Source organism: Sparus aurata, chromosome 10 (assembly GCF_900880675.1).
Source record: "Sparus aurata chromosome 10, fSpaAur1.1, whole genome shotgun sequence".
Lineage (NCBI taxonomy): Eukaryota > Metazoa > Chordata > Actinopteri > Spariformes > Sparidae > Sparus > Sparus aurata.
The window spans coordinates 1,405,257-1,430,926 of record NC_044196.1 but is presented as its reverse complement, the minus strand read 5'-3'; the positions used below and the strand labels follow the sequence as shown (position 1 = coordinate 1,430,926).

The 25,670-nt window shown below is 41.3% G+C and overlaps 1 protein-coding gene, 1 long non-coding RNA gene and 1 pseudogene across 2 annotated transcripts; 1 reads left to right on the top strand and 2 right to left on the bottom strand.

Moving 5' to 3' along the window:
• Positions 1–16,565: 16,565 nt before the first annotated feature.
• The window catches only part of LOC115590091 (zinc finger protein 420-like), a 134,840-nt pseudogene continuing 125,735 nt past the window's right edge, over positions 16,566–25,670 (bottom strand).
• LOC115590054 (protein TsetseEP-like) lies at positions 17,561–21,346 on the bottom strand. Its single transcript, XM_030431312.1, has 2 exons — positions 21,041–21,346; positions 17,561–18,176 (listed from the first exon to the last, which is right to left on the bottom strand). The coding sequence occupies exons 1-2, from the start codon at positions 21,231–21,233 to the stop codon at positions 17,704–17,706; spliced, it is 666 nt and encodes a 221-aa protein (XP_030287172.1). The 5' UTR covers positions 21,234–21,346; the 3' UTR covers positions 17,561–17,703.
• LOC115590134 (uncharacterized) lies at positions 21,835–23,153 on the top strand. Its single transcript, XR_003985698.1, has 2 exons — positions 21,835–22,165; positions 22,499–23,153. It is a non-coding gene; the product is annotated as an uncharacterized LOC115590134 (long non-coding RNA).

Here is a 25,670-nt window from a genome sequence, read left to right as displayed (position 1 = left end):
TCCTCCTGTTCATCTTTAATGTGTGGGGGCTCTGGGTCCTGCTGGTCCAGACTGGAGCTCCACTCCTGCTGCTCGGGAGAAATCTTTTTCTGACCAAACAACAGCTGCTGGACATCTGCAAGACACAGGAGACAAAAAGACAAATGTTAGGCCGACAGAAAAGTATCAAATTAGGTTGATATTTAGCCAAATACAGGAGCGGACAGGTAACCCCACATTGTTCCACTGAACATCATGAGAAATGACAAATACTGATGAATTCAAACAGTGTGAAAGTGTAATATTGAGTTGGAAATTTAATTCTAAAAATTCTACATTTGTGGTTAAAAAAAAGAGAAAAAAAAGAAATCAACAAAAATACAAACACAAGTTTAATGTTGATTCAAAATTCATACATATGTCTTTCTGCATCAACATTATGTTCAGCACAATGGCAGAGGAGTTAAACAGCTTCTTTGCCCGGTTTGAGACCACCACCACACACCTGCAGTCACTGCCTCCCCCTGGTTCCAGCACCCCACCTCTCTCTCTCCAGGAGCATGAGGTGAGAAAAAACTTAAGAGCAGTGAACCCCAGAAAAGCTGCTTGTCCTGACGGTATCCCAGGGGCGGTGATTAAAGCATGTGCAGACCAACTGGTAGGGATCCTTACCAAAATCTTCAACCTCTCCCTGACACATGCCACAGTCCCCACATGTCTGAAGTCCTCTACCATCGTCCCCATCCCCAAAAAACCTGCCATAGACAGCCTGAATGATTACAGACCTATCGCTCTGACATCTGTAATCATGAAGTGCTTGGAGCGATCAGTTTCCCAGCACATCAGAGACTGTCTCCCTCCCTCCCTCGACGCCCACCAGTTTGCCGACAGGACAAGGCGTTCTACAGAGGACGCCACCGCCCTCACACCCCATACAGTGCTGAGCCACCTGGAGAACAAGAAGAGTTATGTGAGGATGCTCTTCGTGGACTACAGCTCTGCATTTAACACCATAATTCCAGACTTTCTCATTACCAGACTGCTGGAAATACAGATCCCCCTCCCCACCTGCAATTGGATTAGGAACTTCCTGTCAAGTCGCCCACAGTCTGTGAGACTCGGCCCACACCACTCCACTGCACTCACACGCAGCACTGGTTACCCTCAAGGCTGCACTCTGAGCCCTCTTCTGTATGCCCTGTACATCTACGACTGCTCTCTAACTCACCCAACCAACCGCATTATTAAATATGCGGATGATACCACAGTGGTTGGACTCATCCGAGGCGAGGACGAGACAGCGTACAGGGCCGAGGTGGAGGAACTGTCACTATGGTGCTCAGACAACAACCTGACACTGACTATCCAAAAGACAAAAGAACTCATCATGGACTTCAGGAAAAACAGACATGACCACACCCCAGGGATGGAAATGAACCAGCCACTCGACATTTTTACCAGCTACTTTCATATTTAAGGGTTGATGTGTACAGTACAATGCCTACAAAAATAGATGTTGATTATTCAGTGATTATGTGAAATACCAATGAATGATAACAGGGGTGAAACTATTCAAGGGTCATCTACTAGGCTGTGAAATAACAGGACATGAATGAAGAAATGAAGGTTAGAAATCTATATCAGGGTCAATGACGTGACGCAATTTTTTTGTGTTCCTATGGTTTAGTTCAATTTAAAAAGGTTAATATTTGAAACAAACTCACAAATTACTTGAATACATTCTCTTTTTGAAGACCTAGTCTAAAATTTCTGGATTTTATCAATTTTGAGAGAATATTCAGGGGATAATGGTAAAAATGTCAATGTGGTGTAACCATAAATATTGTGTACCAAATACTTCAACTTGCTTAAAAAAGATGAAATTCTCAATTAAACATATTATCAATTAGTTTGGCATATTCCTACATTTGTCTTGTTTAACAATGAATAGAATAGAGTTTTGTCTGTCAAGTCAACTTCCTAAATTGTCAAGGCGGTGTAACCAACATTCAAGGACCTATTTTGTTCATTTGTGGAAGAAGACCATGTGGCAGGAAATTATATCACAAAGAAGGACCCCTGATTAGCCTAACTGCTGCCTGCCAAGGTCAGTGGCTCTCTTTGAAATCTTGATAATTTGACATTTTTAGGGTATGGTCAGGTGTGCTTAAAGTTACATGTCAAATGGTATTGCCTTAGGAAATCATTTATAATTCACAATAGCTGTAAAAATAAGTATTTATTTGAAAAATGTGTTTGAAATCTTCACATCAAGGACATGTGCTTACATAGGTGTCCATCATAATGCCTGTTAAATTTGAAATTTAATTGAAAAGTCAAATGGTGTAACCGGTTACACCATTTGACTTTTATTACATTCCTTTTGGTTAGAGGCTGATTTTGTCAAATATCAGAAAATCCTGATGCTGATTAAAGATGTAATGTGAACTAACGCACTATGTGGAAATATTTTTAAGTGTTAAGTGTTACATTTCTTAGAAAAAAGTGGCGATTTATCCACAACTTTATCATCAAAGCTATGGAAGGTTAGGATAAAATCACTATTTTGCATGGCTTTAATACTTTTGAAATTATTAGCTTTAATACATATTAAATACATATTCCATTCACTTTCAACTTTAAGCTATATCTAATGTAATTTCATAATGAAGCAGCAGTGGGTGAACAGTGACAATGCTGAAAATGAACAGCAGCTTTAAAAATACTTGAAACTCCAATATGATAAATGTTAGTCAAAGATTAAAATGTACATCTGTAAAATTACATATTAACTTTTTATTGTTTCATAATTATTGTAGTATAATAGAGCCTCTTTTCCCCCCAATAGATGCCATTATCAAGCAAAGAAAAAGTGTCTCGTCACAGAGCACGAGTCAATGCAGATCCTGCAGCAAGGGCCATTCACTAGATGCGGGTTTAGATTGACAGGGGGACACCTGGGAAACACCCGACATCATCATGACGTGTACCGTTGCGTCTCTTTTGGAGAATTACATGCCGGTTCGTCTTTATTCCAGCGGTGCTTCCCTCTGTGTGAATGACCAATGGTGGAGAATTGACGAACCGCTGCTGCGGCGTTAATGCAGCGTCTCTGTGTGAGAGGGGCTATTCTCAGCCAACGCAGGTACTACCACTTCCTGTTTGGGACAATGCGCATCGTCCCAGCCCTACACACAGAGCGAAGCACCGCTGAAGTAAAGACGAACTGCTGTGTAATTCACACAGAAAGCCGGCGCTGCCGCTTCTAAAGAGACATGACGGTACACGTCATGATGATGACATGTCTGTTTTCAAAGTGTTTCCCAGGTGTCCCCCTGTCAATCTAAAACCCGGATAAGTTATAATCATATGGATGCTGTTTTAATGTGTTGTGATTGAGATCCTGACCCACCAAACATCCTGGAAACTGACAAAAGTTATGTTTTTTCGCTCTAAATTACATAATTACATAATTGTCATCAGTAAACAGGTCGCTGTCTGACTCAGTCACTTGCAAGGACAGAGGCTGTTTTCCAGGGGAAAGTTTACTGAAGTCTCGGTCAGAAGGGCTAACCGTCACAGAGATTTCTTTAAAACACTCAGTGAGTGAAAGTCTTTTGCCGGTGACAGATGCTGTTTTTTGGGGAGAAATGTGACGATGAATCGGTAGGACAAACAGGAGGACGGACGCTTCTTCATGCACAGTTGCGGTATTGTTTTGCTTGTTGCCAAAAACAGTTACTACGTTACCTTAGTTTGGTTCTGCAACGTTGCTTTGTGGGAAATTTCTCTTTATTAAGTTGAGTGAGAGATCTGTGCAGTTAACAGACTGTTCGATCGCCATGCCCTCCATACGCGCAGCCGCTCATCCATTCACACTGGTTCAGGTTGCCAATACTGCGCATCTGATACTATCGGAGTATTATATACAGAAGTTATTGAAATGTTACATAAATAAGATGCTTAATTTAAAAAAATAAAATAAAATTGAGGTCTGTATCGAACCATGGGTCAAAAATTGTGATACAAACCGAATCATGAGTTTGGTGTATCGTTACAGCCCTACCATTTACCTTGCCACATGAACATGATTTCACATGATTTTTGTTGCCATGTTTGTTTCCTAAAATGATTCTTAAATTAATTAACAATAGAAAAGAGAAAACATTTTCTTAATTGAAAATAATAAAAAGCACAAGTTCAATTGACCTTGTTGACTGTCATGCTTGATTTGTAGTGCCAGTGTCTTCTGTAAAAGCAACATGGTCAGGTGGTGTAACTGGTTTTGTCAATTGGTGTAACCAGTATTTTTTACAGGAAAATTCATGAGGAATAAGATGTAATCCTCTATTGCAATGTACTACCATATTTTTTTACAGTTTCTACATAATTTGTCAAATGTTATTTAGAAAACGCCAAGGGTTTTCAGCATTTTTCTTGGTCTATATTGCAAATACGCATTGAAATGTTATTTTAAAATAATCCTAATCAAATCTATTTTTAACGAATATATTAAGATTAAGTAACTGTTTTTATGATTACACTTGTACACACTGTAAGTGGAAATAGATATTTAATATTTCTCTTTTTGTTGTGGTTACACCACTTGACATTTTCAGGGGCAATCCGTCTTTCCTTTTGTAATAAATGGTTCAAAAGCTATTTGAAATTACATGAAACCAACAGAAATACAAAATATAAATGTTTGCAAACCTGATACAAGCTTTTAAAACTATTAAGTAAAACAAGTAAAGTAAAACCCTGCAACTTACAGGAATTTACAAATGTCAACTTATTTCACATGTTCAACTGCACTGGACCCACACAAAGGAAGTGGAAATTGCATCATTAGGTGATTAGGAGGTTAGTTGGCTAATATATAACAATATCTACTTGCAACTATAGAAATTACTGTACTTAATTATCCCCTATGTTCAACCGTTACGATGTAACGCCACATTTTAAATTACTTCCGTTCTTGGAAACTCCAACAAAAGAGAAGCCAGCTCAGCTGATCGAAGCACAGAGTAATAATTAGTAGCAGTGAAGAGTGAGGGCTTGCTAGCAGTGCAGCTGCAGAGAGGGTCATTTTGGCCGTTTTCAAATGTGCAATAGCTTTTTCTGTATTTTATTTTATTTATATATATATATAATATATATATATATATATATATATATATATATATATATATATATATATATATATATATATATATATATATATATATATATATATATAAATTTGTTCTATGTATTGCTTTTTTTATTTGTTGCTGCAGGAGCACCCTCTATTTCATTGTACTCTCCTGTACATGACAATAAAGACTACGCTATTCTATTCTATTCTATTTTGACACTTCATGCTCCTTGATAACCCCCAGTTTCAAATTTCTTGCACCCACAATAAAGCTTTTAAGCTGCATTTAGACAAAACGCAAAGAAAATATTTGAGCTGCATTACTCGGGCTTGTTAGACAGCAGGGTTATTAACTCTTAATCATGTCTACTCATGCAAAGTGAATAGAAATATCCGTGTGGCACCCAGCCAGAGTCTGCAGCTTCCAGTGCGACCTGAAGCTAACAGGTGCCCAGTTCTCAGCTGCGTAGCATCTGTACATCTGTGTCCACTGAGTGGCAGCTTCTTAAAGGGATATTCCGGTGTAAGTTCAATCCATGTTCTAACACACCGTGACACAGAGTGAGACCACCCCTCAAGAGATAAAGTTTGCAGAGCTCAGCATCCTCAGAAACGACTACACGACAACAATACACTGCAGTAAATGGATCCAATTATAAACCACCACAAAAAAGCCACAAATAATGCTCAGAACTAGGGGTGTCAACGTCTACACGTGTAAACGGGTACACGGATAACAAATCATAACCGTTTAGAAAAATCAATAACCATTTACACGTCTTTTTTTTTCCTCCTCCTCCTCGTTAATTTCTCATCAATATATATACTATTCAGGGTTTCCTCTACATGTAATTGACTGTGTGGCGCACCGCCACGGCAAAATAAAAGCCGCCACACCTTAAAAATTCAGGCATAAATAAATCCAGTGGAAATATTTTACCGTCGTCTTCCACCACAGTCTTTGACGTTAACTAGCATGTTGGATATTTAGCTTGATAATTGGCTAGAGGATTAAAATGGTCACTTAGACCAGAGTCCTGCACGGGTCACCGCATCCGACCCGTTTTCCGACAGTAGCACAGATTTGCGTACCAGAGCCGACCCGCTATAAATTGATACCGACGGCCGAAGGAAAATTGGACGGACGCAGTTTTTAAAAGTGAAAGTAAGATAATGTTGCCTGAAAGCTTCAGATAATAACATTAACTAACTATACACTAAAATGTTCCCACTAGTGCAGTTATCCGCATACATAATAGATGAATGGGGCACAATGTTACGTTGATATAAAAAAAAAAATAAATGAATGACCCGCAGCCACAGCCAGTGTCGCGTCACGTCACTTCAAGTTGACTGGGGGACACGATGGCAGTGGTCAACAAGCGGAGCACTGTGTGTTTTTTGAACAAACTGCCAGTGGAAATCAAGTTGAGTGAAGGCTATGTCAGGCAAAGTTGGCTTACAACAACAGCACGGGATCTATGCTAAACCACCCGTGATGGAAACACCCGAACAAGTTGGAGGGAGAGACTGCTGCTGGCATCGGTGCTACCGCAGCTGCGATAGAACGAGATCTTAAATCTCCGACGTGTAACCGGGTACACGTCGGTTAGAAGCCCCGTTTACACGTGTAGAACAAATTGTAAACGTTGACACCCCTACTCAGAACCACACCACACCGATCCAGTGACTCAAGTCATTCAAGTCCTGTTGAGCAGTTTGCTGCAGTGATGTGTTTTTCAAAAATACTGGTAGAGCGGATCTGAGCTGCTGAGTGGGCCCAAAGCAACTGAAACAGTTGCATTTTATACAGTCAGAACAAAGAAAAAGGAAGGGCAGGTTCAAAGAAAAGGTAAACAAAAGGCAAAGGGTCTGATCTTTGGAGAGTGTGAACAGCAGGGTGAGGGGAAGGTGTGGGGGCACACATTTAACATAAGCCCTTTTAGGCCCCGTCCAGACGACAACGCTGTTTTGCGAAAACGCACATGTATTGCATCGTTTTTGCCGACCGTCCATATGGATCCTGAAAACGCAGCGCCTGAAAACTTACTTTTTTGAAAGCGGGTCTCAGGGTGGAGAAATCCGAAAACGCAGCCCTCCCGACAGCGAATCCGCATAATTTCCAAAACAATGACGCCATCGCCCCACCCCGCGACGTCCCATAACAACAACAACAATGGCGAACTACATGCTCGTGTTCGTGCCGCAGTAGATATTGAGCCTTTCTTGCAACTTACTCGCCTTGTAGTTGAGTGTGAGTCGCAGCAGCAGTTCGACCTCATTACCGGTCCACACAAACGATTCTGGTTTCCTTGCTCTAGCCATTTTCATCTTCTTCTTGTCGTGTTCGGTTTCTCCGTCTACTGTCTGTTTGTTTACAGCGCGCAAGCTTAATGCGCATTCTCCGTGTCTTCTTCTCCGTTTTTGGTGAATGTCAAGCGCCACCTAGAGGCCTGGAATATAAACTACAGCATTTTCGGTCGGTTTCGGTGGAGACGTGTGGACCCAAATATTCTTAAAACGATGCCGAGGAAGACGGAGAAAAAAAAGATTGTTTTCGCCCGTGTGGACGGCCCCTTAGATAGAAAACGCAGGACATTTGCTCCAAGGTTAGGGCGGCAATGTGCCGGCCTGTCTTTCTAAAATGGAGGCGTAATATTCCTCCTTTTCCAAAGCCGCCTCTGAGGTAGGCGTAAACATGTGACGTGATGTGAAGCTCGAAGTTGGGCTGTAAACAGTTGACAGCAAATTTGACTTCAAAATAAGAGCTTTACATTGCACCCCATTGGAGTTTAGAACTGGGTTCTTAGCGGGGGGCTTTAAATTTTAAAGTAGCGACGCCCTTAGCCTGCCGACACAACATCAAGCTAACACAACCAAACAGCTACAGAGACTGAAGAGACGCTAGCATCTCCTGGATCTCAGCGGCTGTCCAGTTGTTCATCTTAATGTCCGTGGATGAAGTGATGGACTGACTGCTGTGATCAGCTGTTTCCTGGTTTTAAAACTCCCCGGCTGTGGGTCGCACAACAGTGCAGGTCATCAACACCTCTGCCCGCCTCACGCAGAGGCCAGCACATTTCCACCTTGTTTTTAGATAGCAGGCGAGGTGGAGATAAGTGTACCCTCCGAGGCGGAAAATCAGCGGACCAGAGCAGACCCCCGATTTGCAGCCCTCTGTCTAAAAACACAGACCAATCCGCCAAAAGGACGGGCAAACTGGCGGCTTGGTGCTCTGTCTAAAAGCGGCTATAGTGATCAAGGTCCAGACATCCTGAGACCAACTGGTGTTATGCAAATGTGTATCTGCAGGGTGCCGGAGACAGACAGGAATCACAATTTAGGTCTGGAGGCCAAAGGGCTCTTTCCAGACATCATTCCAAATGTGTATTTTCTTCCACATTGTCTATGGACAAAATGTGTATTTACAGTGTTTTGGGATCTTTATTGTAAATGTTAAAGAGAACAGCTCTCATTGTTTAGGTGCTCATACAGTGAGAATCAGGTGACAGAGTCATACATAATATTACCACTATACAATCACATGTTTGTGTCATACTGAAGAATATAGAAAAAGACTATAATAACATTGAAATGTATCTCATATCAGTAAAGTAAAATCAGTGTTTTCCCCAGTATTTTCTGAGACTGTGGCGCTCATAGGCTACTTAGGGAATTTCATTTTTTTTCTCTGGTTATAATACTCTCACACCATCATGAACTCCCCTGCATGGGCTTGGAATGAAGTTTCATCTAATATTGTAAAGAATACTATTTTTATTATTTGTTTAAAGAAAGGAGTTTTGTCAGTCAGAGTCCTGCACAGGTGAAAAATAATGTGCTGTGTCGGACACAGATGCGGATCGGGTTGGACGCCTGGAGAGACGGGTCGGGTTTTACGGTTGCCATTTTTTAAGGCGTCACTTATCATCAGTCATTATTAGTGACACAAATGATAAGCATTTATATTTCATATGAGCTCATTCATGCGTGCTTGCGCCCTCTCAGAACTCCCATTCCCCACGCTGTCTTACTTTAACTTTTAAAAATTGTGTCCATCCAATTTTCCTTTGGGCCTTGGTATAAATTTATAGCAGGTCAGCTCGGGAACAGAATGTAATTCGTGCTACTGTCGGAAAACGGGTCGGATGCGGTGACCCATGCAGGACTCTGCTCTAAGAGACCATTTTAATCCTCTAGCTAATTATCAAGCTAAATATGCAACATGCTAGTTAACGTCAAAGACTGCAGTGGAAGATGACGGTAAGATATTTCCTTTCTCTAACACTGGATTTATTTATGGCTGAATTTTGAAGGTGTGGCGGCTTTAATTTTGCCGTAGTGGTGCACCACAGTCAATTACATGTAGGGGAAACCCTGAAAATACTCCCAAGCTGGAATCTGAATAATTGCAGATTACGACTGTGTGTCGCTGATGTTTGGACCAGTAAAGAGAACCTTTGTACCGGCTTTGTTACATTAAAAAGGAACCAGACTGAGAGCAAGTCCTGTGTGGCCGTGCTGTCCTTCCTGGACCCCAGACACAAAGAGGACACATCCACCACAGAACCACCACAAGACCACCTCTGACACAACCCGTCACATATACAAAAGTTACATCTCATCTAATCTATTGATAAAAATGCTGATTTCCCGACAGAATATTAACTGAAAGTAGAAAAAGCAGTAAAGTCCAATACAAAGAGATGTGTCTCACTAAACCAGAATCTGGACACAGTTCGGCTCTGGTTCTGAGTCAATGGGTCACATGACCCGGAAGCTATTGAACAAAGATGCAGATTTGTGTCGGTGCCGACAGTGAAGAAGGAGGAGAACGAACCTGCTCTGTGTAACCGAAGCTGAGGCGTTAAAGCAGAGTCCAGTAGGTTCCGGTGTCGCTGGTTCTGCTCTGTGGACCGACACAGTTCCTCCTCGTACTCTGCTATCGTCCTTTCAAACAGCGCACATATCTCCTCAGCAGCCGCAGTCAGTCGCTGCTTCACCAACGATCTCAGAATCTGGACTTTAGACATTTTCACACAGTCACACTGTTTACAGCTAGCATGCTAAGCTAACGTGTGTATACTTGTATCTGGCGGGAGATGAGTCTGAGAGCAAACAGCACAAAGTCCATCACACACGTTCATCCAGACTGTCACTACGTCACTACCGTGGACGGCTCATCTCTAATCGATCATCAATAATCACAAGAAAAGCGATCTGAGCGGCAGGAGAGTCCACGAGAGTCCAGGAGAGTCCGGCTGCAGAGCTCCACGGTGGGGTCGCTTCCGGTCCTCCAGCCTCAGGCCGGGAAGTCCGTGCAAGAAACTTCAAAATAAAATCATGTACACACTTCCGGTGGGTGCGCGATTTTGTCTGTGATTTATATTTAATGAATAAATATTGTAATGTTAAAACCATTAATTTCTTAAATGTGACACCCATGTTGATCTTGCTGCTTCTGTCTACGTAGTATGTGACGTCAGTAGGCTATCAGGGTAGCCACATATCGATTCAATACGTCATCAACATTAATTCTGGCAGTATAATGTGACATACATGTTGATCTTGCCTACGTCAGCAGGCTTATCTGTATCAGTGTTTTTTGTGTTTGTTTTGGCTAAATGTATAATGAGACTGATGATATAAAATTGTTTTTTTTCGCAGGTGGATAATCAATGAAGCCAAACAATATATGTTCAAAACAAAAGGAAAAAATTTGGTTCAATACTGGAAGAAATCAAGTTGCAAATATCTTCCCATAATTTGGTAGAGGGGCAAGACCAAAATAAATGAAAATATATAATATATCTAGCTGATAGGTTCCAAATATTTTTCCAGTCAAGGTTATTAAAGAAGGTGTTCCAATAAGTTACCACATATGGAATTGATACGACACCGTGTTGAAATAATTAGCTTATACGATTATCTGTACCAGTGTAGCAACATATCGATTCAATACGTCATCAACATTAATTCTGGCAGCATAAACTCCGTCCATGTAGATTAGTGACGTCAGCTTATATAAAAGCATTAAGCTTGTTGAGCCTAAAGCCTCTCTTCCTGTCTTTAACAAAAACGCATTTATTAGCAAGTCTCAAGTAAATATACTAGAGTATATTCAGCACTTGTCAGATTATTTGTATGAATATAAGAGTTGTTTTTAATCAGATTGTTCATCAAATAAATGAATATAAAAAAGTGCTGATTCAGCTCTGACGCAGCATGTAATCTGTAAAGTAACTAAAACAGTGTTTTCAATAAATGTAGTGGAGTAAAAAGAACATATTTGCATAAGTAAAGTACAAATAGCTCAGAAGTGTTCTGAGGTCCAGCAGTGGAAACGTTGTCAGAGGTAATAATCCTGCTGTGCTCATGTCGCCCTCATGTGGTTGTTTACCAGAACATCAGTGATGAACTCTGATTGTCTGACAGGAATCTTCATCTTCTATCAGTAATATCATCCTGATTTCCAGCTTCGCTCAGGCGTGTCTATTAAAACACGGATCCTGACAACTCTCCTTTAGTTTGACTGCTTTAATGTTGTTGAGCAACAGTACAGAACATGGGCAAACTTGTGTGTGTATGTGGTTCTGTCAACAAAGAAATAAAAACATTATGTAGCCCTCATGGCATATGCATACATATAGATACATGCACTCTTACGTACTTAAATCTATGCTATATATACACATCTCTTTACAATATAAGCAGGGTGATCACTTAACATAACCAATGCACTCCTTAACTCAAATACAAATACACATGGACAACTAGCACCAGCTAATCAATTAACAATCACGTGCATTTTAGCTAGCAAGAACAAGCTAGGTGCCAATATAAACAATATGACTTACAGGTCTCACGGACGCACGCACACAATCATGGGGAATAAGTGAGGCTCTGGCAGCACTCGCTCTCTATCTCTCCACTCAGCGCTCTCTGCTGTCTCACATGTGCTCGCACTAAACTGAGTAATATGTTCCTCAGGTTAAGCATCTCCCACCATTTGGCGTGCGGGCCAACCTCCGGTTTAGTACTTTATGATGGCCTGCCTCCTGCTAACCTTTAGCACTCACATAGTTGAAAATCTACTATAGGACCCCTGGAGCCGTGAGCCTCTGTCTGCATTCCTTAACTCACATGAGGAGAAACAATTTGTCATCATTCAATCTCAACTAAGTAAACTCAAAAATCAGAATGTGTTGCCATCCAGATACCTCACTACCTCTCTGAAGGGGTGAGTATGTGATGGCTGCAGCAGCAACCCCACACTGAATAACACACAAAGGGTGGTAAATCATCTAGTTTATTTACTTTTGTTGGGTTTCTTTACATAATACTCATAAAGAAAGAAATAACTGGACACAGGTTTTAAGTTTCATATGACACTTTTTATTAGTAGTTTTGACAGAATGGTTTCCTTTTGTAGTGCACACATTTAGGTAACTTCTCAGTCAATTTTGCTATTTGTTTCAATAATTTCATTAATTGCATGGAAAGTTAATGTAATATTCTTTGAGTTACCAGTTCCTGGGAGTTGCAGTGGAGTTCCTGGCTGGCCAGAGAAAGGAGGCCAATCTGCATCAGCTGGCCTTAAATAGTACTGGCTGCTAAGTGGACTGTACCACGGGCCTCCGGCATCAGGGTTAGGGCCCTGCTTCATGCCTTGATTGTTGTATTGTATTTCAGTGATTATTATTATTATATGAATGACTATTATTTTTCTTCCCTAAAGATCAGGTAGACTAATGAGTGGTGATTAGTGTTTCTTTGTAGTCTTACTTAAGTGGTTATGTCTTTGTCGATCCCCCTGTGTGTCTAAAATGGCCTGATCAGCCAGTATATATGTGAACCTGTATGTCTCAGTCTGCTGCTGTTAGTCTGTCCTGAGCTATGGTGGATTTGGTTTAGGTTAAGTTCTGTTTAGTTGACCTATTTTAGAGGCCCAGAACTTTATTTAATATTTTGTTAATTAAATATTTCAATTTGTTTGTTAATAAAACTCATTCTTTGAAAATTACACTGTGCCTTCTCGTGCCTGCTAGCTCGGTCCCTGATGGGCCTTCTTACTTATCTGACCTGCTTTTACTCTATCAGTCCGATCGGACCCTGAGGACCTCCAGCACCGGCCTGTTAACCACCACAGGTTAGTTCGAAAAAGCACGGGGAGGCAGCTTTCAGTTGTTATGGGCCCGACTGTGGAACAGCCTGCCGGAGAACCTCAGGGTCGCACAGACTGTTGAGGTTTTTAAAAAGAGGCTGAAGAGCCATTTTATAACCAGGCTTTTAAGTGATATTTAAATTCTTTTTAATTCCTTTTATGCTGTGCTAATGCACCTTGGTGCGGGGCCTCCTGTCTGCCGGGTTGGGGTGGTCTCTGTGGCGGCGCTCTCTGCAGCCTTGGGCTGGGATCTCTCCCAGTGTGGGTGGTCCCCCAAAGGTAGCTTCCTCCTCACCTCAGGTCTCGCTGCCCAGCCATGTCTCTCTAGTGACGGCTGGTGTGAGTGTGTGTGTGTGTGTGTATGAGTGTGTGTGTGAGTGTGTGTGAGTGTGTGTGTCTCTGTGCATGTCTGTGGGGGTGGGAGGGTTGGGTTCTTTTTATTTTCTTTTGATTTTATTGCCGTTTTCTGTATGAAAAGGGCCATACAAATAAAGACTGATTTGATTGATTTGATAATGGACGATCAATATTCTGTTTGATGTAAATACCGATTCATTCTGATCACTAGATGTGAGTGTGAATCAGTTATGTCCTCTGACCAAAATAAAGTTGTTCCTTCCCTGTTTAAATATTATTTAAGGTAAAGTTTACTGCACCATCTGTTCATATCTAAAGACTCTCTGAACTCAACAAAGTCCTCTTTACTGAGCTTCACTTCAGAAACACATGGAGGACATCAGTTCACAGCCAGTTGTCACTTTGCTGCACCAGGACTGAACTGGACTTTCACTTTGAGCTGTTTCCAGTGAAGCAGCTGCTGGAATCTGAACAGACAGGTCCAACATGTCTTGTTTTGATACGTTTGTGGATATTATCTTTAATATCTCACACAGACGTGTGTGTGTGTGTGTAAGCAGCCTTCAGATGGAAATAAAATTGACTAATGGACGATCAATATTCCCTTTAATGTAAATACTGATTAACTCATTTGTTAAGGTAGTCTGGTGACTCTCTGGTGACTCAGACTGTTGTTGACCCGTCGGCCGTTGTCAGTTCAGAGTTGAGCTCCAGAGTTTGTTAAAGCAGCTCTCTGGAATGAAGTCAGACCGCCACAGATCACTTCTGAGGAAAGAGGAGGAGCTTCAGTTTCCTCACAGTTTTCAGAGCTGTTGGTCCAGTTTGTGTGAGCATGAAGCAGCTTCAGACTGACGGACAGGAAGCTGAACCTTCTGTCCTGCTGATTCTCTGTACAAGAACCAAACATCCTATCAGTAATATAGCACTAAAATGACTAATATGTTCCTACCTTACACAGTCTTACATAATAAAACACCAAAGCTAATCACTACTGCATCCCGTCCTCCCTCCTGCACAGGCAGCCAACACATACTATCACTAAAGGCTCCTTGTTCCAGTTCCTAAATGATCTGAATGGCCGTTCAGTGGAGCTCAAGGTACGACCATCACATTGTTTTCATTTGAGGCTCTGGTTTTAAACCATCTTCATAAAGTAGTAACGTCCTCGTCCAGGGAACAGGCTTTCACCTGGAGGTCATCTACAGACCTCTGACTCCCAGTTACTAGAAGAGTTCTCTGAATCTCTTGCAAATCTTGTGACTCGTTCACATCAGATCCTAATTATTGGGGATTTCATCTCCATTTAAAAAGCCTTCTGAAGCCTTCTGACCCTCTAAGTGAAGCTTTTCTGGGACTTCTTGATATTTCTGGCTTCATTCAGCTTGTTCATGAACAGACTCAGTCCAGTGGAAACACTCTTATTTGGTGACAATTTTATTCTATTTTCTAATTTCAGCAGCACTTACACTACTTTTATACATGTTGAGGTCATTATTGTGGTAATTTGGAAGTAATTTCATAACGAACTTGCTAAATACATACAAAACTTCATAATTACTCGCCTACTTACCATTAAAGTTCTGTTGATACACTACCTATAATTAATGAGGGATATTGTGGTTTTTGTCTTTATTTTGTGACGTATCTGAATGTTCTGAATATTTTAGATCCCCAAAAATAATTTGACACATTTCATTTGACTATTATTACATATCCAGACACACACACACACACACACACACACACACAAACACACGCACACACACATATACCTTCCTGATGTTGAGTAATGTATTGTAGTGTAAAAAAAAAAAAAGCAGGTGGTAAGCAGGGGAGTAATTATGAAGTCATGTATTTATTAAATGTCTTTGAAATTACCAAAATAATGACCTCAAGATGTCTAAAAGAAATCATCCAATTTTAGTGCTATAAAGTTGTGCATTCTTAAATAAACAGGACATTTTTGCCACATTTAGCAACAAACCATGTTTAAAAAACATGTGAATTTTAAAGTAACTTTTGACCAGATTTGCATTAATATTTGTGAACTTTGTGAAATGTACTTCTCTTGTAAAAAATATAATATCATTGTTAAATCTAAATGTTAAATATTCTCTGTCTCTTTGGGGTCTTTCATGGTCAGACTGAGGTTTTAACAACTTGCAACACAAAATCTCCAAACAAATAAAACATATTAAATAAATAACAGAGAGTTTGAACTGGCTGGAAGCAGGTAGCTGAAATTACAAATAGCTCCTTTAAACAGAAGCATCTTCTTAAGGAAGTGCAGATGTGCTCAGTGGAATCTACCAGTAAGAGTCTGACATCATTACAGACATGGTTCCCACACAGAGAGACCGTTCTGTTAAATAATAAGATCTGTTTTGTTACCAAAAGTTGGAGAGAAGAGTTTGGAGTTTACCACGAGGATTTCCAAAGTCATGTCTCAATATTTAACTGATTCTGAGGATCAAAAGGTGACATCTCACCAGATTTCAGACTTCTTGAACAGGACTTGTGTTTCTGGATACAAAACTAATCTTATTATTTAACAAAACGGTCTCTGTAGGAATATTTTCTGTCAGACTCTGAGAATAACAACCTCAGCCTGTCAGAGACAAAAACACTTCTAGTGGACTGAAGTTTGACGGTCAGAGTTGCCCATAAGGATCATGTTGCAGTTGTGTCATGGCTGCCAGCTGAGGAGATCAACTGGACGGATCCAAAACATTCATGAAGTATAAATCATTTGCATATCAAACATGTGAATATAGTTCCAGGTTAAAAAGATCCAGAATTCCCCTTAAACTTCACAAAAGCTCAGACAAGTAAACGCTCCTGACAGAAAAATAATCTGTACTGTGTCCGCTAACAAATCATGCAATAAACACCAGAAAGACATTCTGTTGTTTGTGAATTCTTTATTAGACAAATTGTCGACACAACACTGGTGTCACGAATAGGACGCTCACTGATCTGACAACAGACACACAGAGTCCCTGAAACCTCTGCTGGAAAGACAGGATAGAAGAAGAGTTCAGAGGTCTGAGGACGGGATCGAATCATCACAGTGTTTGTTGATTAAACAAAGACAGATAAAGTTCATACACAGGTGTCTTTCAGCTCAGAGGAATCTTCAGAATTACAAATGCTTGAACACAAGAAGTCATTTGCTTGTTTGTGAATTTAATATGGGATGAACTGTCACCACAACAGGACCTCTGATTTACAGCCAAACACAACTCCAACATATTTAAATAGAACACATTCAGTTTCCTCAACAACTCAACACTGAACAAAACACAAAAATAACCATGAGAACATTTAAAATTTAACTCAAGAGTCTTGTAAAAATACTTTTTCAATTTGCAGTAACTCGAAACATGTCTCAGCTTCTGTCTCCATCTGTTCAGCTGAACCTCTAAGTTTGGTTATGATGAAGCTGTGACGTGTTACAATGATCACACTTGTGTTTATTTAATGTGCCACGCCAGGTGAATGTTTTCTCACAACAGCTGCAACAAAAGAATTTCTCTCCATCCAGGCCATGTGTCCAGTCATACTTCTCTTATGTCTAAATTCATTATTTAATTATTTACCACATTCAGAGCAAAGAAATGTTTTTTTCTTTAACAAAATTCACAACAACTTTGTGATGTCTATCCTGTGTGAGTCCTGATGTGCGCGATATCATGTTGCTGTCAAGTAAATCTTTTACTACATTCACCACAACTATACGGTTTCTCCCTGTGTGAATCCTGTTGTGTCTGATAAGATCTTGCTGTAGGCTGAATCTTTGACTACATTCTAAACAACCGAAAGCTTTCTCTCCTGTGTGAATCCTTCTGTGTCTCTTAAGAACATTCTGGCAGTTGAATTGTTTACTACATTCACCACAACTGAACGGTTTCTCTCCTGTGTGAGTCCTCTTACAAATCCTCAGTTTTGAGTTTTTGCTAGATCTTTCACCACAGTCAGAGTAAGTAAACTGTTCCTTGTCAGTACCACACCCTGCACCACTTACAGGGACTTCAATGTTTTTCTGAGAGTTTAAATTTGACTTAGGTTATTTGGTCTCACTCCAAAAAGCATCATTAACTTCAGCCTGAGGTTCAGGAGAGTCCTCAGCCTCAGGTTCAGGAGAGTCTTCAGTCTCAGGTTCAGGAGAGTCTATAGCTTGAGGTTCAGGAGAGTCTTCTGTCCTGTCTTCAGTCCCTGATTGTAAATGTCTATCTGGAACTGAGGTCCTGGCTGGTTCTGGTCCACCACAGTCCTGTCCGTCAGCTTCTGTTTCCATCTGTTCAGTTTGTCTTTGATGAAGCTGCGAGGACTGAGGTTTCTCTTCATCATCATCTTCATGCTTCACGGGAACAAGAGTGAATGTGAACTCAGTGATATCAGCTTCCTCCTGATTAGTCCACAGTTCCTCCTGTTCATCTTTAATGTGTGGGGGCTCTGGGTCCTGCTGGTCCAGACTGGAGCTCCACTCCTGCTGCTCGGGAGAAACCTTCTTCTGACCAAACAACAGCTGCTGGACATCTGCAGGACACAGGAGACAAAAAGACAAATGTTAGGTCGACAGAAAAAAGTTCGAATCAGGTTGATATTCAGCCAAATACTGGAGCGGACAGGTAACCCCACATTGTTCCACTGAATCAGGAGAAATGAGAAATCTTGATGAATTCAAACAGTGTGAAAGTGTACTATTGTGTTGGAAATAAAATTCAGAAGATTCTACATTTATCTTGGTAAAAAATAAATAAATAAATAAAATCAACAAGTTAACGGTTTGATTTAAAGTTCTTACTTGTGGTTTTCTGCACCTACATTTTGACGCTTCATGCTCCTTGATAACCTCCAATTAAATTTCTTCCACAATAAAGATTTTATGCTGCATTCAGACAAAACACAAAGTAGATTCAGGACAACCATGGCTATAGGCTGATGTAACCCAATTATGTCTTCATGCAGTGTACCAATATTTAAAGGCTATGAATCATTAGAAAAAAGAGAAACGGAAATTGAAATTCTGTGATTTTATCTTTTTTAAAAATTGAAAAAATAAGGAATTAGAGTATACACCACATTTTCAGGTACCTCCAGGCCTAAGGAACATAGGAAAAATAAGTTGTTAAATATGACCTGAAACAAGTTTTGTAAGGCGCTGAGAGCAGGCATATAGAGCCTGCTCGTTGGTGCTGAGCGAAAAGCAGTAAGAAGCGTAGAATTATTTGTTTTTTACAGAATTTAGATAGAGTAAATGGTTTATTTTCTGCAGATTTTCAAAGAAGACATGGCATCAAAGCGAGGTTGATGAAATTTCATGAATTCTCTCATCTTTTCTGGCCTGTTGAGACATGTTGCGCTTGATGCTTGTGAGACATTCAGGTACCCTCGGAAACTTGAGAATCTGACGATTACGCTCGGATTAATGGTTTGTAAATTCCAGTCATTTAAAAATAAGTGGTATTTCGAGCCCATCGGCGGGATTGGGATTCAGAGGGTTAAAAACAATAAATCTGTCTTGCCACAATGGTGTGAACCCAAAACAAAGAGATTCCTCTTTTATTTGACCGCAATGAATAAACCAGAAGGACACTGAAATAACAACATCATAATATCGCCTTATAAAAAGTCTGAATTCATGCTACCTGAGGCTGGAAATTAGCCTCCAGGAGGGACAGTAGAGACTGTTGAGCCCTGATTTTCACTGAGACTTGGCTGAACTCAACCGTCCCGGACACCATTTACATGGAGGGGCTAACATCATTCTGGGCGGTCAGGAGCTGAACTCTCAGGGGTAAAACTCAGGCTGCTGGAGTGAATATACATAAATAACTACTGGTACAAATCCCACAACAGTCTCTAGTCACTGCTCTCCCACATTAAATTCTGACTGTTATATGTTGCCCTCTCTACATACCCAGGGAACGTACTGTGATGTCATCATGGTGGTATACATTTCCCCAGTGAAGACACTGAGGAGGTCTTGAACACTCAGTACTGCTCCATCAGTGAGCTACAGTCCACACATCCTGTTGGAGAGGTCTCTGTTGCTGCAGACTTCAACCAGGCCAACATGAAGAAGGTTCTCCCTGGTTATCACCAACATGAGGACTCTGTGACTCGGGGAGTTTACACACTACACCATCAGTACACTAACATCAAGGGGGCTTTTAAAGCAGTCCGCCGCCCCACCTGGGCTCCTCTGACTGGGCATAAGTGTGTTGCAGGACTGCTTTGAATTTTCTGTCTGCTTTATGTTTAAAGTTACAGCCACTAAACAGCAAACGGTCAATGTGGAGCAGAATGCAGAAGCTGTTACTGGATACAAACACAAATGCATAGAGGATGTCTGTGTCATAAAACCAGAAACACTGGCTGACCAATGAGGTGCGAGAAATGCTCAGAATACAGCTTTCAAATCTGATGACACGGCAGTACTGAGGTCAGCAGGACCCAACCTGAACTGAGCGATCAGGAATGCAAAGCAGGCCGACAGTCAAAGATCCAGAGTCACTTCCATGACTCCAAGGACACCAGACGATTGCTGCAGGGTATAAATCACATGACTACAGGCCCACTCCCCCCACTGTGACAGCAACACGGACTTCCTAATATAAATGACCTCAATAACTACTTTGGACAGATCACGAATGCAAAGCAACAATCTGGACCTGAATGTGGACAACACATCAGAGATCATTGTGGACTTCAGGAGGAAGCAGCTCACTCACACTCGTCTCTACATAGACGACTGGCTGCAGCTCCAGCTGCTCTGAGAACTGTAACGCCTCAGACCAGGAGGTTCTGCAGAAAGTGGTGAGACCCGGCCAGTCAATACGTGACCGTCTGGGTCAAACACCTGAACTCAGGTCAGTTCATGGTGTCACTGACTTAATGACATGTGAACAATTGTGTCTGTAGACGGAAGAGAATCTAAAAACAGTCTTTGTAAAGTTGTAACCCCAGTTTGTTTGTTTTATTCAAATCAGAAGGATTGTTTTTGTGACTGGAAGGTGACACAAGTGCAAAGTACCTGGATGTTTTGATCTCACCTGTAGGGAGACATTTCAGGGTGGACTGGGCTACTGACTAAAAACACTGAAGATGCATGTAAACAAGTTACATCTATACTAATAATATATCTAAAGTTATATCTAAACTAATAATATATCTAAAGTTATATCTAAACTAATCTAGTGATAAAAATGCTGAATTCCCAACAGAATTGAAAGTAGAAAAAGCACTAAAGTCCAATACAGAGAGATGTGTCTCACTCAACCAGAATCTGGACACAGTTCGGCTCTGGTTCTGAGTCAATGGGTCACATGACCCGGAACCTATTGAACAAAGATGCAGATTTGTGTCGGTGCCGACAGTGAAGAAGGAGGAGAACGAACCTGCTCTGTGTAACCGAAGCTGAGGCGTTAAAGCAGAGTCCAGTAGGTTCCGGTGTCGCTGGTTCTGCTCTGTGGACCGACACAGTTCCTCCTCGTACTCTGCTATCGTCCTTTCAAACAGCGCACATATCTCCTCAGCAGCCGCAGTCAGTCGCTGCTTCACCAACGATCTCAGAATCTGGACTTTAGACATTTTCACACAGTCACACTGTTTACAGCTAGCATGCTAAGCTAACGTGTGTATACTTGTATCTGGCGGGAGATGAGTCTGAGAGCAAACAGCACAAAGTTCATCACACACGTTCATCCAGACTGTCACTACGTCACTACCGTGGACGGGGCATCTCTAATCGATCATCAATAATCAGAAGAAAAGCGATCTGAGCGGCGCAGCGCAGCGCGAGCCTGTGACGGTTTGCTACGGCAACTCCACTGGGACAAACTTCGCAGCTGCACGTTAACCGAACCTCCTTTGTTTTCATTCTAATGTGTAAACATGTCGTTATTTTAACACAAAGAAAGGAATATCTTCATGTAAAACGTTTGCCGAATGAACAAGAAGGCTCGAATAGTTCAGAGAGTGATGTAGACAAAGTTTCACAGAGTTTATAAAGTGTCTCTTAACTCAACAACTCATAAAATTAACCTAACCCTAACCCTTAGACATTTTTTAAGGGAGTCTGGAGACTTTCTCCAAGAAGTAGCCTAAATAAGTTACTTAATGAGTGTGTTTGATATGAAGAGCACATGTAACCCATGTTAAACACATAAATAAATAAGAATAAATAGTTTAAAAGCTGCATAAATAAGGTTAAAAGTTAAAAGTGATTCATTTAATGTAAATTGATTTCTCAGAGTTAATTAAAACTGTTAATACAACAATAATTTAATGTTGAAGATTAAAAGTATGTTGACAGAAAATTCATGTCGCTGCCCCTTTAAGAGGCGAGTGACGCTAGACGCAGCACCTGAGAGACGCTGCAGCAGAGGAGAAACCGGAGATAAGGAGCGGTAGTTAACAAGCAGAGAAAAGAGTGAAAAATTTGATTTTGCAGTTGAAAAACATAACTTGCCTGCTCGGGAATTGACGGGGGATTTTATGAAAACTAAGCCACACCGGTTTTGGTGAGTTTTGTGTTTATTTTCTTGCACATTTACCGTGTTGTACTTTTCTTTTCTGGCGGAGAGCCTAGCTAAAAAACGTAGCTGTTAACAAGCAAATGCTTTGCCATAAATTGTTAAATTGTTGAATGAAAGATATGTGCAGTAGTTGTGTGGGCGACGGAGTTGTGAGTTAAGAGACCGCTCCGCCGCCATTTTGAGATGAAAAAGCACCGTAGCAGTAACGTTACAACTCAGAGACTGTGAAATAATTGTTTGTGTAATTTGAGGATTTGACAGAGATTTATTGTGTTTATGACCTGTTACACAAGTCAGGTTTTTTTGCTCGGTTTGAAGCTCGGTCGGAGCGAGGACTGGTCTGCACTGTGCGGGCGTGCACATGCACAGACGGGATCCAAGATGGCGGGCTAGACCCAGATCTTCATTCTCACCTTCTCCATGCATCAGTGAGGAAATCTTCTGCATATGGTGACTCGCTGCCAGAGCGGTAGGAGTATCAGGAATTATTTTTGAACTGAACTGAGAACCGATTGGATTATTATTTCTTGGACTGAATCGAACTGAAACTTTTCATTGAACTGAACCCTTGAACTCTCATTTGGACTCGAGCTTGAATTGAAAGTGTCATACATTTATTTGCATATTGAGTTCATATATTTGAATGAGATTTGAAATGATTGTGGTCCACTTTGATTTGAATGTGTATTTGAAGGTATTTTCTTGCCTGTAAAGGAAGGGAAAAAAGTTAACTCAGAAAGAAAAATAGGAATTCCAAAAATAGGTGTAACCTAAGAAAAAGACTGGTCCAGTTCAACTTATTTACTTGACTAAAATAACTTGGGTGAACTAAAGAACAAAAAAGAGTGAATTACCTTTTCATTTATTATAATTGCCTCAATATTAAGAACCTGCAGAGTACTCTTTTTGTTTGTGTACTGTGTTTTATATGTGTGTTTTGCATTCAGTAAATTGCCGGCCTTTTGCATTTAAAGAAACGGTCTCTGGTGTGATTATTTTTGCTCCCCACTCCTTAGAACCTAGAACTAGTCCAGTGGCGCAGTAAATGGTGTGATACCGGTGCTACACACAGCTACCTCTAATTCAACCACTAGACTGATTTATAGGGAACTATCTACATGTACGTGCTCCATACTTTATGATATAATATGATGTAATATAATATAATATAATATAATATTGACTCTGATTCATCAGATTGGATCTTCATGTCTTCATGTACACACTTCATGAGTGTGTGTACATGAAGGTGTGTGAGTGTGTGTGCATGAAGGTGTGTGAGTGTGTGTGCATGAAGGTGTGTGAGTGTGTGTGCATGAAGGTGTGTGAGTGTGTGTACATGAAGGTGTGTGAGTGTGTGTACATGAAGGTGTGTGAGTGTGTGTGCATGAAGGTGTGTGAGTGTGTGTGCATGAAGGTGTGTGAGTGTGTGTACATGAAGGTGTGTGAGTGTGTGTGCATGAGGTGTGTGAGTGTGTGTGCATGAAGGTGTGTGAGTGTGTGTGCATGAAGGTGTGTGAGTGTGTGTGCATGAAGGTGTGTGAGTGTGTGTACATGAAGGTGTGTGAGTGTGTGTGCATGAAGGTGTGTGAGTGTGTGTACATGAAGGTGTGTGAGTGTGTGTGCATGAAGGTGTGTGAGTGTGTGTACATGAAGGTGTGTGAGTGTGTGTGCATGAAGGTGTGTGAGTGTGTGTGGCATGAAGGTGTGTGAGTGTGTGTGCATGAAGGTGTGTGAGTGTGTGTGCATGAAGGTGTGTGAGTGTGTGTGCATGAAGGTGTGTGAGTGTGTGTACATGAAGGTGTGTGAGTGTGTGTGCATGAAGGTGTGTGAGTGTGTGTGCATGAAGGTGTGTGAGTGTGTGTGCATGAAGGTGTGTGAGTGTGTGTGCATGAAGGTGTGTGAGTGTGTGTGCATGAAGGTGTGTGAGTGTGTGTGCATGAAGGTGTGTGAGTGTGTGTGCATGAAGGTGTGTGAGTGTGTGTGCATGAAGGTGTGTGAGTGTGTGTACATGAAGGTGTGTGAGTGTGTGTGCATGAAGGTGTGTGAGTGTGTGTGCATGAAGGTGTGTGAGTGTGTGTACATGTATGGCGGTATATCGATGTCAATACAATTAGAGAGACACGCAGCAACGCACGCCAAATGATTATTTTGTTATGCGTGCGTGCGTGCGTTGTTACGTGCATATTGTATTTCACGCGTAACAAAAAGCTGCGTACGTATGAAGCAGCGTGCGCACGTCTGTCTGTCACTGTTTGACAAATGTTGTTAGGCGTTAACACGTACGTGCGCTCGCAGACTCTGATGCTTCGCAGCCGGAAGTTGATCTGCAGCGCGCACATCAGTTCGCGTATATGAACGCCTCACGTAGTTGGCCTTTTAATTTTAATCAACCAGGGGAGGCAGCAGTGAGCCATACTTTGCCTGCAGAAGCAGAAGCAGAAGAAGAAGAAGAAGAAGAAGAAGAACTGGGGTAATATTTACGTATAAATACATAGGTCATTTGTATTGTGTAAGTGTAAAAGTAGAGTCTGGAGTATTGCTTGTTACAGTTTGTAAGCATAACATTGAAACTGGGCCCCTCCTCTCGGGCTCAACTGTGTAACGTTAGCCTCCTGCCCCTGACAGCAGCAGTTACCAGGACCACAAAGGTAAGGAAATACAGTCCGAGAGAAGCGCTGGTGCCACCGTCACCAACACCGGGAGCCTCCGGTGTTATGTTGCCGTTGTGGTCAGCTGGGAAGACGTTATTAGCGGCGGATGCTAACCGCCACCGCTAGCCAAAGTTAGCATCGAGTTAGCTCACCACCACAACAGTCTACAGTCTAGGCTTTAGTTGTCAGTGACGGGAATCGGCCCGCGGCTCCAGCGCTTCACTGAGAGAGAGAGACGTGCTAGCACCATGGGTGTGTTGTTAAAATAGAACCATGCCTAGCTCTCAGCAGCATCAGAGACAGCTAGTGGGGCTAACGGGAGAGCTACACAGCCACACAGGACTAGAAGCCAGGTGATGATTAAGACGGGTTTCATTTTTAAAAGTCTAGTGTTTATTTTGGGCAAAAAACTCAAGACTCAACCTTTTACAGGGTTCATAAAACTCATTCTGTGCCTGAGACAAGATAATAAGGTATTAAGCACCAGAACTGCGCCCCCTGCTGTCGAAAAGAGCCTCCGCAGAGTGGGTTGATGCAGCAGGTGGAAAATGTATATTGTTAGTACTGCTAATCAGTTAGCTCGTTAATGCTTATTAGTTGCTAATAGTAAGAAACCTCCTACATGTGCTTGTATTATTGTTGTATATTGGCTGTTGTTAATTAAGCTGAATGATTCATTCTTATTTCTATTGGTTGTTTACCATTCCCGGTACTGTATAGTTAACCATGTACCTGCTGTTCTGATAACTGCTTTTTATTCTCTGTTACAGAACCACACAACTTTCATATACCTTCCACACACACATACTCATCTGTCACACTCACACCATCAACCA

Coding starts and splice junctions, on each gene's coding strand:
- LOC115590054 (XM_030431312.1), bottom strand. CDS start 21,233: ATGTCTAAAGTCCAGATTCTGAGATCGTTGGTGAAGCAGCGACTGACT. Junction 18,177..21,040: donor GCTTCGGTTACACAGAGCAG/GTTCGTTCTCCT, acceptor TGTGTCCTGCAG/ATGTCCAGCAGCTGTTGTTT.